General features: G+C 46.9%; 1 protein-coding gene across 14 annotated transcripts in view; it reads right to left on the bottom strand.

Moving 5' to 3' along the window:
• The window catches only part of NAP1L4 (nucleosome assembly protein 1 like 4), a 61923-nt gene extending 49329 nt beyond the window's left edge, over positions 1-12594 (bottom strand). For 3 of the 14 annotated variants that reach the window (XM_032638849.1, XM_032638856.1, XM_032638854.1), the window contains exon 1: positions 11837-11935. Coding sequence is in view for 4 of the 14 variants with exons in the window: in XM_032638855.1 (XP_032494746.1) it covers positions 4699-4774 (76 nt within the window). In the remaining 10 variants the exon portion in view is untranslated. Of the gene's footprint in view, positions 1-4698; positions 6910-11813; positions 11936-12570 lie in introns of those variants that run through there. The other 11 variants (XR_004350944.1, XR_004350945.1, XM_032638847.1 and 8 more) reach the window with 9 other exon arrangements.
• Positions 12595-13522: the final 928 nt, after the last annotated feature.

The following is a 13522-nucleotide window of genomic DNA, read 5'->3' as shown; positions in this document are numbered from 1 at the left end:
TCGCTTCCTTCTCATATACAATAAGGAAAAGGGTAGCTGATAATTTGGGTATTCAAGGGTCGGTGGATTTATTAAACTTTCCTTCAAAGGCTAAACGATCTTGGTCATCCCAAAGAATGAGGTCAGGTTTGCTGTTCTTTAGAAAGGCATATAGGGTGACTTCCCCAGTGGTCCAGTGGTTAAGACTCCAGGCTCCCACTGCAGGGGGCCCGAGTTCAATCCCTGGTTGGGGAACTAAGATCCCACGTGCCATGTGGCACGGCCAACAACAAAAGGGAGCATATGGGGCGCAGAATCATTAAAGAGAAGTTTGGAACCCAGTTGCAACAATAACCAGCTAGCCCAAGAAAACCCCGTAACTGACATTTGGTTTGGGGGTTTGGAGAGTTTAAAACGCCTTGAAGCCTATCGGGATCTAGGTGTAGTCTCCGTTCTGAGATTAAATGTCCTAGATATCAAACATGAGTTTGGACAAATTGCAGTCTTTCCTTCAAGACCTTATATCCCTTAATGGCTAAGATTTTTAACAGGTGAACAATGTCTTTGTGGAAATTTTGGGAGGGTGAGCAAAGAAGCAAATCATCTACATATTACAGTAAGGTGGTGCCTCCAGAGAATTCTACGTCATTTAAGTCAGCCTTTAAAATCTGTCAGAAGAGGAACCTCAGTAAAGCCCTGACGCATGACTGTCCAGGTATATTGTTGTCCTTCCCAGGTAAAGGCAAAAAGATATTGACTCTTTATCAACAGGAATACTAAAAAAACATACTGCCTAAGTCGACCACAGTGAAAAAGTTGCTTCCAGTAGAGATGAACACTGACAGCACGTGGGGATTACAGGTGACAGGGTGGCAAGGAATTACAATGCTGTTTATTGCCAAAGGTCCTGCACAAATCTCCCTCCTTGGCTGCTGGGTTTTTTACAGGTAAGACAGGGCTATTACAAAGACTAGTGCAAGGGACAAAGAGTCCTTCAGCCTTACAGTCTTCTATGATAGAACTTATGTCCTGGAAGACTTCTTTATTTATAGGGTATTGTACGTCTTAATAGGAGAGGCACTATGAATTCTGCCTATGTCTGTTGAGGATTCTGTCCAAAGAGTGGGGGGGAGGGGTACCTGGTTAATAGTGGGGTAAGTCCAAAGCTTGGTCTTCTTAGCTTTGCAATGTAATAAAGGCAAAAAGGGGTTTAATCTTCCTAAGTGTTGATTTGAACTGAAGGAATACTGCCTCTTGAGGGAAAAAGTGGCAGCATGCTATTTCTCCAGGAAATCTCATCCTAATACATGTATAGGAGCCACACTGCTGAGGAGAAATGGGTGTTTGTTTTGCAAAGGCCCCAGACAAAAAGGTATGGGCTGGGAAACAGGGACATGTTGCAGCGTGAGGTCCCCACTATCGGAACGTATGTAACACTGTGAGGAAGGAACTGTTTCGCTGTAGTTAGGTTGGGCGCTGACAGAGCAGCCCCTGTGCCAATTAATACTGTAAGGAACTTGTCTCTGATCTGGATAAGAGTCTTCCCCAGGCTATTTAATGGACGGACAGGGAACAGTCCCTGTGTGTCCTCTGAGTCACATCCTTGGGGTGGGTTTGGCTGTCGGTTCTTGGAGGGTTGCAAGTGTTTGGATTTCAATTTATAGCAATCCTTTTTCCAACGGCCAGATTTGCTTTGAGTCTCCATCTGCGGGAGTTGCCTTTCCTTTGGCGTCATCATCCGGGGTACGAGCCAATTGAGTGGCCAAAGTGACAAAATCAGGGTAGACACTGTTTCCCATTCTATACAGGTTCTTTTGACTAACAGGGTAAGTCCTTGGTTAGATCATATACAAACGTGGAATTAAAAGCCACCTGGGTGGATTCGGCATCCGTGGGAAGCCTGAAATTTTCCTTGAAAACAATCTGGAGCCTGCTTTAACAGTTATGGACAGATACAGCAGGCTTTTGGGTGCATGCCTGAATCTTGTTCCAGTCCATGGACTTGGGGAAGACTCTAGGGATGGCTTCATGCAGGCTTTTGGCTGTACTGCCAGCCTGATCACATAAAAGGGCTGGTGGTTGGCTTCGTTTAAGCCTAAGAGATCGGACTTCCCTGGTGGCACAGTGGTTGGGAATCTGCCTGCCAATGCAGGGGACACAGGTTCGAGCCCTGGTCTGGGAAGATCCCACAGGCCGTGGAGCAACTAAGCCCGTGCACCACAACTACTGAGCCTGTGCTCCAGAGCCCGCGAGCCACAACTACTGAAGGCCGCTTGCCTAGAGGCGTGCTCTGCAACAAGAGAAGCCACCGCAATGAGAAGCCCACGCACTTCAAGGGAGACCCCACACAGCCAAAAATAAATTAAAAAAAAAAGAATCCGCCTGCTAATGCAGGGGACTCGGGTTCGATCCCTTGTCTGGGAAGATCCCACATGCCACGGAGCAACTAAGCCCGTGCGCCACAACTACTGAGCCTGCATGCTGCAACTACTGAAGCCCGCGCTCTGTAACAAGAGAAGCCACCGCAATGAAAAGCCCGCACACCACAACGAAGAGCAGCCCCCGCTCACAGCAACGAAGACCCAACACAGCCCAAAATTAATTAATTAACTAAAAATAAATAAATCAATCAAAATTTAAATTGCGGGGTGGGGGAGCCTAAGAGAGATGGTTAAGGGTTTTCTCAACTGGTTGTTTTAGTCCAGTGCTGGGCTTGACTTATTTTAGACAAGCATGTGGACTGTTTGATAGAGACTGGAGGGACCAAGCTGGTAAATCAGGGTTACGATACTGAATTCCTCACCAAATCTATGAGGATCCATGTTACCTTGGGAAAGTCCTTATAACCCTAAGCCCTTTTTTTTTTTTTTTTTTTTTAAAAAGATATCCTTGATGTGGACCATTTTTAAAGTCCTTACTGAATTTGCTACAATACTGCCCCTGTCTTATGCTTTTTGGTTTTCTGGCCACGAGGCATGTAGGATCTTAGCTCGCCGACCAGGGGTAGAACTCGTGCCCCCTCTGCATGAAGGTGAAGTCTTAACCACTGGACCACCAGGGCAGTCCCTAGCCCTAAGCTTGACCTTTGTCCATGGGGTACAGGAAGTTTGCTACGGTTTAGCAGGATGCTCAGAAGGTCTAATTTTGAAAGGGAAGTTTTTAATGGGCTTGGCAGGTGAGGGTTCAGTGACAGGACAGAAAGGAAGTTCAGAGAGAGGGGAGGGATAAGGAGGCAGCTAAGATAGAGGTACAAAGGAGATGGAGCAGTAAGGGTAGGAGGGACCTCAGCTCACACCAAGAAAGAGGCCAGTGACATTTTTAAAATCCACCTTTAGCTGCTTATTTGCTTCAATTTGGAAACAGTATTTGGTAAGGAGGCAATTTTATAATCCTGAACCCATTTAGAAGCCTCCAGATAACAATTAAAATAACTACCCTATGTGGATGGTTTAATTTGGTAACCATGGTCTTCTAACTTGGTTCGGAGAAAAACAAGTTTGGGGACATAAAAGGTTCCTTGTAACGGCCACTGAAGTTCTAAGTTATCCTTAGTAAGACTGGTCCATTTAGTCAAAAATGTCTATGAGGAAAGATCATAATAAAACACATCAGGTGGGACTTCCCTGGTGGCACAATGGTTAAGAGTCCACCTGCCAACACAGGGGATACGGGTTCGATCCCTGGTCCGGGAAGATCCCACATGCCGTAGAGCAACTAAGCCCGAGTGCCACAACTACTGAGCCTGCACTCTAGAGCCTGCAAGCCCCAACTACCGAGCCCACATGCCACCTCTACTGAAGCCCGCGCGCCCTAGAGCCCGTGCTCTGTAACAACAGAAGCCACCACATTGCAGTGAAGGGTAGCCCCCGCTCACTGCAACTAGAGAAAGCCCGCGCGCAGCAACGAAGACCCAATGCAGCCCAAAATTAATTAATTAATTAAAAAACACCTCAGAGGGACTCCCCTGGTGGTGCAGTGTTTAAAACTCCGTGCTCCCAATGCAGGGGGCCCAGGTTCGATCCCTTCTCAGGGAACTAGATCCCACATGCATGCCACAACTAAGAGTTCACATGCCACAAATAAGGAGCCCGCCTGCCGCAACTAAGACCCAGTACAACCAAGTAAATAAATAAATAAATAAATATTTAAAACAGACAAACAAACAAAAACACATCAGAGTTCCCGAAGGGAGCCACCTCTAAAACATTTAGATGACTGGTATCCCATTGTTGGATTCAGAACAAAAGAGTACTCTCCAGAAGGACAGTCTGTCCCTATCCAGATCCCAAATAAAGCCAGAGAGCTCAACCAAAACGAGGGAGCTTGAGATCCAAGAGGAGACTTGCCTAACCAAGTTGCGGCAACTCGTGAAAATGAAGAGCACAAAGGGCTCAAGTGTGGGTGCCCTGCTCAACTCTGGGGGTTGCCGCTCCTTGGTGGGTATCTCCTTTGGATCCCACTTCTGACACCATGTAATGGCAACCTAAAAGAAAGGAGGTAAACTGAGGCAAGCTCAAGTTACCAGAAACCGAGTTTATTTGGGAATAGCAGAAGAACTGCAATTTGGGACACGTTAAACTGCAGTGAGCGGCAGGTAAGCCTGAAGGTTTAGGGCAGGTTGCTTTTACAGGCAAAGAGTGCAAAAGGGGAAAACCCAGTCAGGAGCCACGCCAAGTTCACTGACTTGAAGATGGAGAGAGATTCTTGGAAGACACTCACCAGTTATAGGATAAGTCTCAATCTTCTGTAAAGCAGGCAATTTTGGGAAATCAGTCTCACAGTCTTCAACTTTCATTTTCCTGAAGATGCATGCATGAGAGCTACCCGTTCATACCCTTTGGTTCCATTTTAGATTAAAATCCTTTCACGTTTCAGATCCAGACCCTCTTGACCTCTCCCTACCCCCACCAACCACTTCACTTCCTGCCGCCACTTCCACCTGCTCAATTCAAAATTCCTGTTGCTGTTGTTGGAATAGATGACAATCAACAGCTCAGTCAGGGTCAGGATCCTGCAGTTCAGCAGCATTCCCAAGAAACCCACTGTCTAGAAGTAGAGTGTGAAACCACTCCTTCTATCCTGTTCACTATGTAGTAGTCTCTGGGACCGAAACAGCCTCTGACATAATAAATACCTGGTGAACAAATAAACACTCTATTGCAGAATAGAGGCCAAAGAGGCTCACTTTCCCCCGGAATGACACCACTGCAATTTAAAAGATCCCATGGATACAATGATCCTATTTTCGGTGACATGATGACAAAGCAATTAGGTTAAACCCAAGGAAACATTCTCTCCGCCCCCAAAAGGAGCTAAATCAAGGAAAGAAAAACAACAAAATAATGAGTTTAAACAACAGAAAAGAAAATTCTCTGAGGTCAAAACAACAACACAAACCCAGAACTCAATGTTTAAAGCAAAGCACACACACTATAAACAGTATGGTTTTGATCCGGGTTTGAATCCCATCTCCATCATTTCCTAGCTGTGTAACCTCGGTTTCAACATCCATAAACTAGAAGGGACCTACCTGAGAGGTTGCTGTGAAGACGGAATTAAACAGAGGAAGTGCCCAGTACACGACCTACTCCGGGTCTCTCTCCACTTTTATAACCACTTACAAATCATCCTATCTATTGCTTGATATGAAACCAATAAATCGAGTTAGTTTAAACATTGCTACCCTTATCTAAGAAAAAATAATGTAGAGTGGTGACATATCACAAACAAGCTGGAGTTCAGTTACTCAAGTTTCACACCACAATTTATTCGCTTTCGTTTAGCAATCACTATCAAACAAAACTTTCTTAAAATAGAAAATTATAAGGAATTACCAAATTTGCAAGTGTGAGAAATATAACCATCCATTTGTTTTAAATGGTGGCATACTGCGTTTAATATTAATTTTATGAAACCACAGTCCCAAGCCTCATCAAAAGGGTCTCTTACTTCTAAAAGGCAATCAAGTTGAAATATGAAAGGAATACCAGGCAAAAGAATATTCTAAAATTTCAAAAGAATACAGCTGTTCAGTTTCCCTTCCAGGGTCAAAAACTTTGAGCCTATAATTCTAAATCTGGATTGACATGCAAATTTCCATGATTACACAAATGAACGTTTTGCTTTTATTTATATAAGCTACCTCACAATCCGATTTATGGATTATTTTTACCCCAAACAAAAAAATTTTCCTAGGGGAAAAAAAATTTATTTTTGTAGCAAGTTATCCAATATAACTTTAAATTCTTAATTTTTAACTGAAAACATTTAGCCTACAGTTAGAGAGTAATCCTATAATTTCAAATCGGGCCACTCGCAAGAGACAAAGAAGGTGTAAACTGGGGAACATGGTCGCCCTTCACATAACCAACAATTTTAATACATTTATTAGCTGTCTTAAGTCAGAGGTCCTCCATATCTTCCCGTGAGATGATTAAAATTAATTTAAATGTAATCAACATGTTTCTGTTAAGACTTTAGAATTTCAATATAGTCTATAATACTTATTAAATTAGGGTGGCAGTTAAATGAACCCCACAGCATAATCACTTGGTTCACATAAAAGTCTGAGGGCTGGCGATCCCATCGTGGAGCCTGATCAGTCCCAGGGTACAGGTCCAAATCCTCCAGGAGTACCAGACCATACTTTGGCTTGGGACACATCAGAAAGGACAAAGAAGCCATTCATCTGCTCTAAGAAGGAATCAGGATATCCCCACAGGACATCCCAGTGTCTCTACCCACAAAACCTGGCCACTATACAAAGCCCTAATCAGGAGGTTCTTTATCCAGTCTCTGTCACTGCATTCCTTAGTACTGGGAGTTAATTGCGTTGGATTCAATATGCCAGCAGGTAAGTCAAAACATCTAAAATAAACAACCAGATAACTTATGTAAATAGCTGAAATAATGGAAAATGTCCTTGTAAATCAACAAACCCTTCAATAGACTTGTAACCTCTCAAAAGTTAAAAAAAAAAAAAAAAAAAAAGTGTCCAGATTCTAAACTCAAACCAGTGATCTTAGAATTATGTTCTGATTTCAATCACGTGTAATGATTGATAATCTAATACATACGCACTTTTTCTTTTGCCATGATCGAAAAATCTATTTTAAAAATCACATATATTACATGTTTACAGACGAACTAAAGTGGCAAATAGTTAATTATTGCTGCTAAATGTTAGGTACATATGGGGGAATCACTACTTCTACATATGTTTGAAACTTTTTATCGTCATGTTTTTGAAAAAAGAATGGATGAATGATCCATCTCTGGCCTCCCACTGAAGAGTAAGTTCCATGAAGGCAGAGATCTATCTACTTGCTCAACGCAGCAGTCCCTGGGCCTAGCACAGGACTAGGCAGGAGACAGTGGCCAAGCAATCTGCTTCACCCATTCGCTCACCGCTGCCGAGTGATGATCTGCTCGTGTGTCACCTGTATACAGCATGGTGGTGTCAGGGACCCTAGGCGCACCTTAGCCGCTCCTAAGAAGGTTCGGAAGACACACAGGAAGTCACATCTGCTTAGAAGATCCAATGGCCACCAGACAACGGTGGACTGTTTTTTCAGAAGCTTACTAGAGACCAAGCCCTCAGTTTTCAGGAAGAAAGTAAAAAAGTTTCCCTTCTTTAACCAAAACAGTCTATTTTTACTCAAGGCACACTGGTTCTTCATCGTTATAGCTCCAATTTCCTCCTCCACTCTCTTGTCCGCAATTCGTTAGTATATGACTGAATGAGTCAAATATTTGAAGGTTTTTCTTAATCCAAGGTCTTGTCACCTTGTCAGTAAGGCTTTACCCTCTCCACCCTATTTAAAACCCAAATCCCTACTCCTTCTCTCTACTTTTGTTTTCAAAAGCACCTACCACTGTCTAACTTGTTTGTCTCCCACCGTGGAGATACTTGAGGGTAAGGTCTTTTGTCTGTTTTGTTCAGTGCAATAAGATACCCCAGTACCTAGAACTGTGCCTAGCAGAGAGAAGGCATTCGTGGATGGACAGATGCCAAGCACCGAAAGCTACTTTGGATAACTGGGTAAACAAGTAGCGTTTTAAATTACAATACTTACGCCCTTTGCACATATTTAAATTGTATAGTCGACCTTTCTGCCACACCACAACCATTACACAGAAGTCATCTTCTCTTGTTGTGAACAGGCTTTTTGGGGTAATAATAACATGCACAGTACATACACTAAAAAAAAAAAAAAGTCCCACAGACCCAGAATGGAAGCACCTTTAATAACAGCTGACAGTACACTTCTAAGAGGAAATTTTCAAGGCCACACAGTGAGTGGCCAAGATCAAAAGGTAAAGTTCATTAAGTGATCTTTTGTAGTTTTCTTACTACAGAAATACACTGCCTCTCCTGTTACTAAATACTCATGAAGTTTAAAATTCAATGGCAAACAGTGTAAAGCAGCCCTGCTTTCTCTGAAGAGGGCAGGGTAGAAAACCAATGGCTGTCAAACAACAACAAACCTACGTCGTCTGTTTTGAAAATTCCGTAACAGTCAAACATAAAATTCTTCACTACCCATTAATAAGGGTTGTGCTCAAGGAAAAATCTCACAACTGCAGTTTAGGAAGGCAAGTATTCACTGAACTAGGAGAAATTGTGCAAATTAAGCTAAGGCTGGAGGAGAGCAATTTCCTGCAATAATGCCACACCAGCTACTTTCTACTCCTGAAATCATCCCGGTGGCAGACTAGTCACACTAAGTAACATGAGCCTTCTACTTTGGATGCCTAAACACCTTTACCTCTAGAAAACAAAACAGCACTTAGACAGCAATCCCAGACCAACCTCCCAACACGCTCCTCAACGCTGCCTTGATTATTCAAAGTGCCGTCACTGGGAACACTGGTTCTGAGCAGTAATGGTTCTTCCCTGTTTCATACTGGTTGGTGGCCCTTAGGGCTTTGGGAATTTAAACCACCCTCGGCCTACAGATACTATTTATCAAAAAAACAAAACAAAACAAAAAAACCCCACAAAAAACAAACCAAAAAACCCCCCTGGGTTCTCCAATAAAACTTGTGGAAGTACAACATGAGCTTATCAGAACAGTTTTAAACCATTTTAAAACTGTGGACAATGAACAAGAAAAGAAAAGCCACCCTGAAAATAAGTAATTCGTAACTCTTATTACCCCACGTACGCATTTACATTTGAGGTCACCTCCTCCTGATGCTAGAAGACTATCAACTGCTCAAAGAAAAAAGGAAAAGATTTCACTCTGAACCCTAGCTGGTCAGAGAACTGCAGATACAGGGAATTAATATGCTCTCAATATCAAGAGGCTGGTAAAAATCCTGACAGGTTAACGGAAATATTTTAACTAAAGATTCAAGTATGAATTCAGACTGTCACATACTGATGAACACATCCCAACTCTAAGCACACAATTTCTAAAAACTTTTGAACTATCTCATACAGATTAAAACCTCCCAACTCAGAATATCACAGAAGGGTCCGATAATCTGAACGGTCAATTCACAAAGCTACAATGTCTACACTTTTAGGGGACACAACCCTAAAGCACATGCATCCTTTCCAGAATTCAGTTTACTGAGGTTATCAAACCAAGTGATAAAATCAGCTACTGCAAAGAATTCAATCAATTTCTCCAATCTCTATTCTATATAGTATTTTCAAAAGTAATGCAAAAGTCACAAAGGCATTTAGACGTTATTTTATAATACAGAGGCACAAATAACCGCAGACATTCTGAATTAGTAACACGGGTCAACCAGGGGAAAAAAAAGACTGTAAATGTATGTGTAATAACAGGTATTTAAGACAGCACTACAGCGTTGGAATTATTTATATAATTATAATCATTTTGAGAATAATTACTCTCATCATACCACGAGAAGAGGCCTCAAACTTCTAGTGAAAGTGTTCCTAAGTAAACTTGAAAAGGTCACAATTCCTATACCTATTTTATCTATAAAACGAATCCCCTTTGTCACTATAATTCTGTAAGAAATTAAGTTTTGTAATGGTATTTTTATTGACCAAAAGTCTTATCTTCAATCCTTCCAAATCTCAGAACAGAATATTTACCTTCAAAACATGAAAGAAAAAACCTTCCTTGTCACAAAACAAAAAAAAAAAGGCAGCTAATAAATCGAGAAAATTCATTTTCTGGGGTTTCTTTTTCCTGTCAACTCTTAACAAATTAACCACTAATAGATAACGCTAATTTTTAAGCCATTTCCCTCTACTTTAGTCACTCATTTAACCTTTTAAATATATCCCTACTCTATCACCACCTTTCTTTCTCAGAAGTTCATTTTACATTTGCATATCATTTATCCCTCTAGCTACTGTTAATCACCGTCTGAAATCATTTCCAGATTCTACTATGGGAAGCATTTAGCATTCTGTGGAATCACAGAATTCTGAGCTGGAAATGATCAACCAGCATCAATGATGCTCAAAAACTAGACTTCAGTGAGGCTCAGTGCAATAATAAAAACAATTTCTTATTAAAACTTCTCATCTCTTCTACAGAAACAGTAAAGCTGGGCAAAATTAAAACTGCCTGCATTTTAATCCAAGTTACGGATTAATCTTCCAGGGCCTCAAGCTTCCTGAGTGGTTAAACGGGAAAACAACAGTGCTTATCGCATAAGTTATTAGACTATTATGAAATGAGTCAACGCAGGCAGAGATTATCGGAGTCCCTGGTGTGCAGGACAGCTATTAATCACTTAGAGATAGTTACTTTTACAGGAAGGCAGTAACTTTTGAAAAGACAACTTTTAAGTTCAACAACTCACTCTGAGAATTTTCACAAGCCTATTTTTATACTTTACAGCGACATGCAAGTAAAACAGAGGGGGCATGTGAACCAAAGCCCTGCTGGCAGGTGAGTGCAGGAGCACCCCCGCCAGGAACCCGACACAGCCTTCTTCGGGGCCCAAACGCTTCTCGCAGGACTCGGCTTAGATAGACCGGGGATAACTGCGGACGGCGGGAAGTCTGATCATTAACGGAAAGCATTCGGAAAACACAGGATCGAGGGGGTGGGCGGGGGCGGGGGAGTGGCCCAGCAGTCAGGTACAAACACACCGATGTGACTGCTGTCACCACCTCCGGACTAAGACGCGCAAGGCAACGTCCCATCCGTGACGCTCACGGACTTCTCGGACGGCCCCACTTCCCCGTCCGCAGGATGACGTTAAGCAGTAAAGTAGCGCAGACTCGGCGGCCACCCTGCCGGGCACGCCGGGCCCGTCCGGCTCCCGGCGCGTCCGTTAACGGCTGCGAGCGCACGTCGCCGCCCGTCCCCGACAACACCCAGGACCCTGTAAGGTCCTGGTGTCGCCCCGGCACACGCTGCAGCCTCACCCACCCGTCGGACGCGGGACCGGAGCCCGCTGCAGCCGCGGCTAACGGTCACTCAGCCCTGGGAAGGCTCCGGTTCCGAAAACAAAAGGCCCCTGGGCGGCTCCGCGCTCGCCCGGGTCCTCGCGGCCCGACCCGTGGCCTTAACCTTCCCGGGGACGCCGCGGGGCCGGCGGGCGGGAGCCGCGCGGAAACAAAGCTCTCCTGACCTTCAGGCCGCCGCGGGAGGAGCGGGGCGCGACACCTGCCGCCGCCGCCGCCCGGCCCCGCCCGGCTCCCCGCGGGCCCCGGTCGCACCCGCGTCGCCCGCTCCCGCCCGCCCGCTCCCCGCCGCCGCTCCGGGCGCTCCGGGCCCGGCCCCGCCCCTGCCGCCCGGCCTCCCGAGATGGCGGCCCCGGGCCTCCTCCGCGGCTCCCACCGCCCCGGCCCCGGCCCCGGTCCCCGCCCCGCCGGCCGCCACTACCACCGTTACCCGGCCGAACCTCGCGTCCGCACCTCACGCCTCCTGCGGCAGTGGCGGCGGCCGTCTGGGTTTCGCTCGCTCCGGGAGTGCGCCGCCGTGGCCGCCAACAACGCCGCCTCCCATTGGCTGAGTCTCCTGGCCCCGCCCTCCTCGAGCAAAGCGGGCTACGATTGGGAGGGCGCGGCGCAAGTCAACTACGCTTCGGCGCCGCCGGTGACGGCCAATCGGAGGCCGCCCAGGAGGCGCCGCGCTGAGCGGGGCTGAGACCCGCGGGCCGGATGCAAATAGGGATGTGTGACGTCAGCGTGGCGCGCGCCCGCGTTCCTTCCGCCCCTTTAAGGACCGGAGGTGCGCGGAGGTCACGTGTGGGGGGGCGTCTGCTGCAGCCTACTCTCGTGTTCTCTTCGGGCGCACCCCTTTTCCGGCCCCACACTCATCCCGGTCTGCGCAGCCCATTCCCCATCCCAACAGCCCACCCCGACCGATCACCCCCGCTCGGGCACAGTCCACCCCCCGGCCTGTGCACCCCCCTTCCCCAGCCCCCCGTGGGACTGGGCGCTGTCTCGGGGCCCACCCACCTCCCGCGACCCCTGTCTGCCCCCCCATCCCAGTTGAGTTCCAGCCCCAGGGACGCGCGCGCTGACCCCGCCGACCTCCGCGACCCCATGGCCTGGGCTTCCCCCCTCAAATCCCCGGGCTCGTGCTGCCTACTGGGCTTGGCGCGTGGGGTCCCCTCTTCCTCCCCCACCCCATCCCGCGCACTCACGGGCTCTCCCGGGGCAGCGCCCAGGCCCGCGTCCCCAGCGTCTCAGCCCGGCTCGGGCCTAACAGACCCACCGGCCAGAAGGAAGGGCCGGGCCGCTGGGGCCGGGGTACCGACCCCGGCCTCACCACGTTACAGTTCCTGGAAAAGCGTTAATCTGAAAACCGCTTGAGTAAGACGACAGTTCGGTGGAAACCCACATCCGCCAGGCCCGAGCTTCTGAGAGTGTGTTTCTGGGCGCTATCTTCCGTTGAGGGGTCTTTGATTATTTTTGTCCGTTTCTTCAGAAACTTCCCTTTCTTTGAGCGGGGTCGCTTCTGAAACCCGTTCTAACTTTCAGCAAGTTTGAAGGGGGCGGGGGGGAGGAGTTTGAAATCATCCAGAGGCTCTTGTTGGATGGGGCTGTTAAGGACATAACTGTCAGTTAACCAGCCGCAGGGTGCCCAGCAGGTACCCAGGTGGGACCCACACGGCGGGGACCAGCCTCTGCCCCGCATCTGTACTGAGAGGGCGTGTGTGGGATCCCTGCTTGCCTAACTTGGATTTTCTGACTTTTCTGTAGTGACCTTGTTTTGCTTTTGCTGAGGATGGGGCCGAGCTGGGGGAGGAGGCAATAAACTACGAAAGAAAAGAGCACCAGCATTTTCAAGTTTGGAGGTCTGTCCTCCTCCTGTTTACTAAAGGCGCATATCAACGAGGCCACTGTATCTGGCCCTGCCTGTCTGTTCAGGGTTGGAGCAGGTGGTGCAGCACGCCGGCGCCAGTTGGGGGAGCAGCCTGTGTGCTGGCCACTGGGCCTGGCCCTTGGTGGAACGGCTGTAGTGGAGTGGCCTCTCCCCGGGTCACTTCAGTGAGTTGGTGGGAAGGTGGGCGACATTGTCCACAGCCTTTCTGTCTGCAACAGGACTGAGAATGCTGTTTTAATTTCCGGTGGCTGCCACAACAAAGGGACACA

The sequence above is a fragment of the Phocoena sinus genome, chromosome 8, assembly GCF_008692025.1.
Source record: "Phocoena sinus isolate mPhoSin1 chromosome 8, mPhoSin1.pri, whole genome shotgun sequence".
Lineage (NCBI taxonomy): Eukaryota > Metazoa > Chordata > Mammalia > Artiodactyla > Phocoenidae > Phocoena > Phocoena sinus.
The sequence above is the reverse complement of the archived record's forward strand: the minus strand, read 5'-3'. Positions and strand labels throughout refer to the sequence as shown.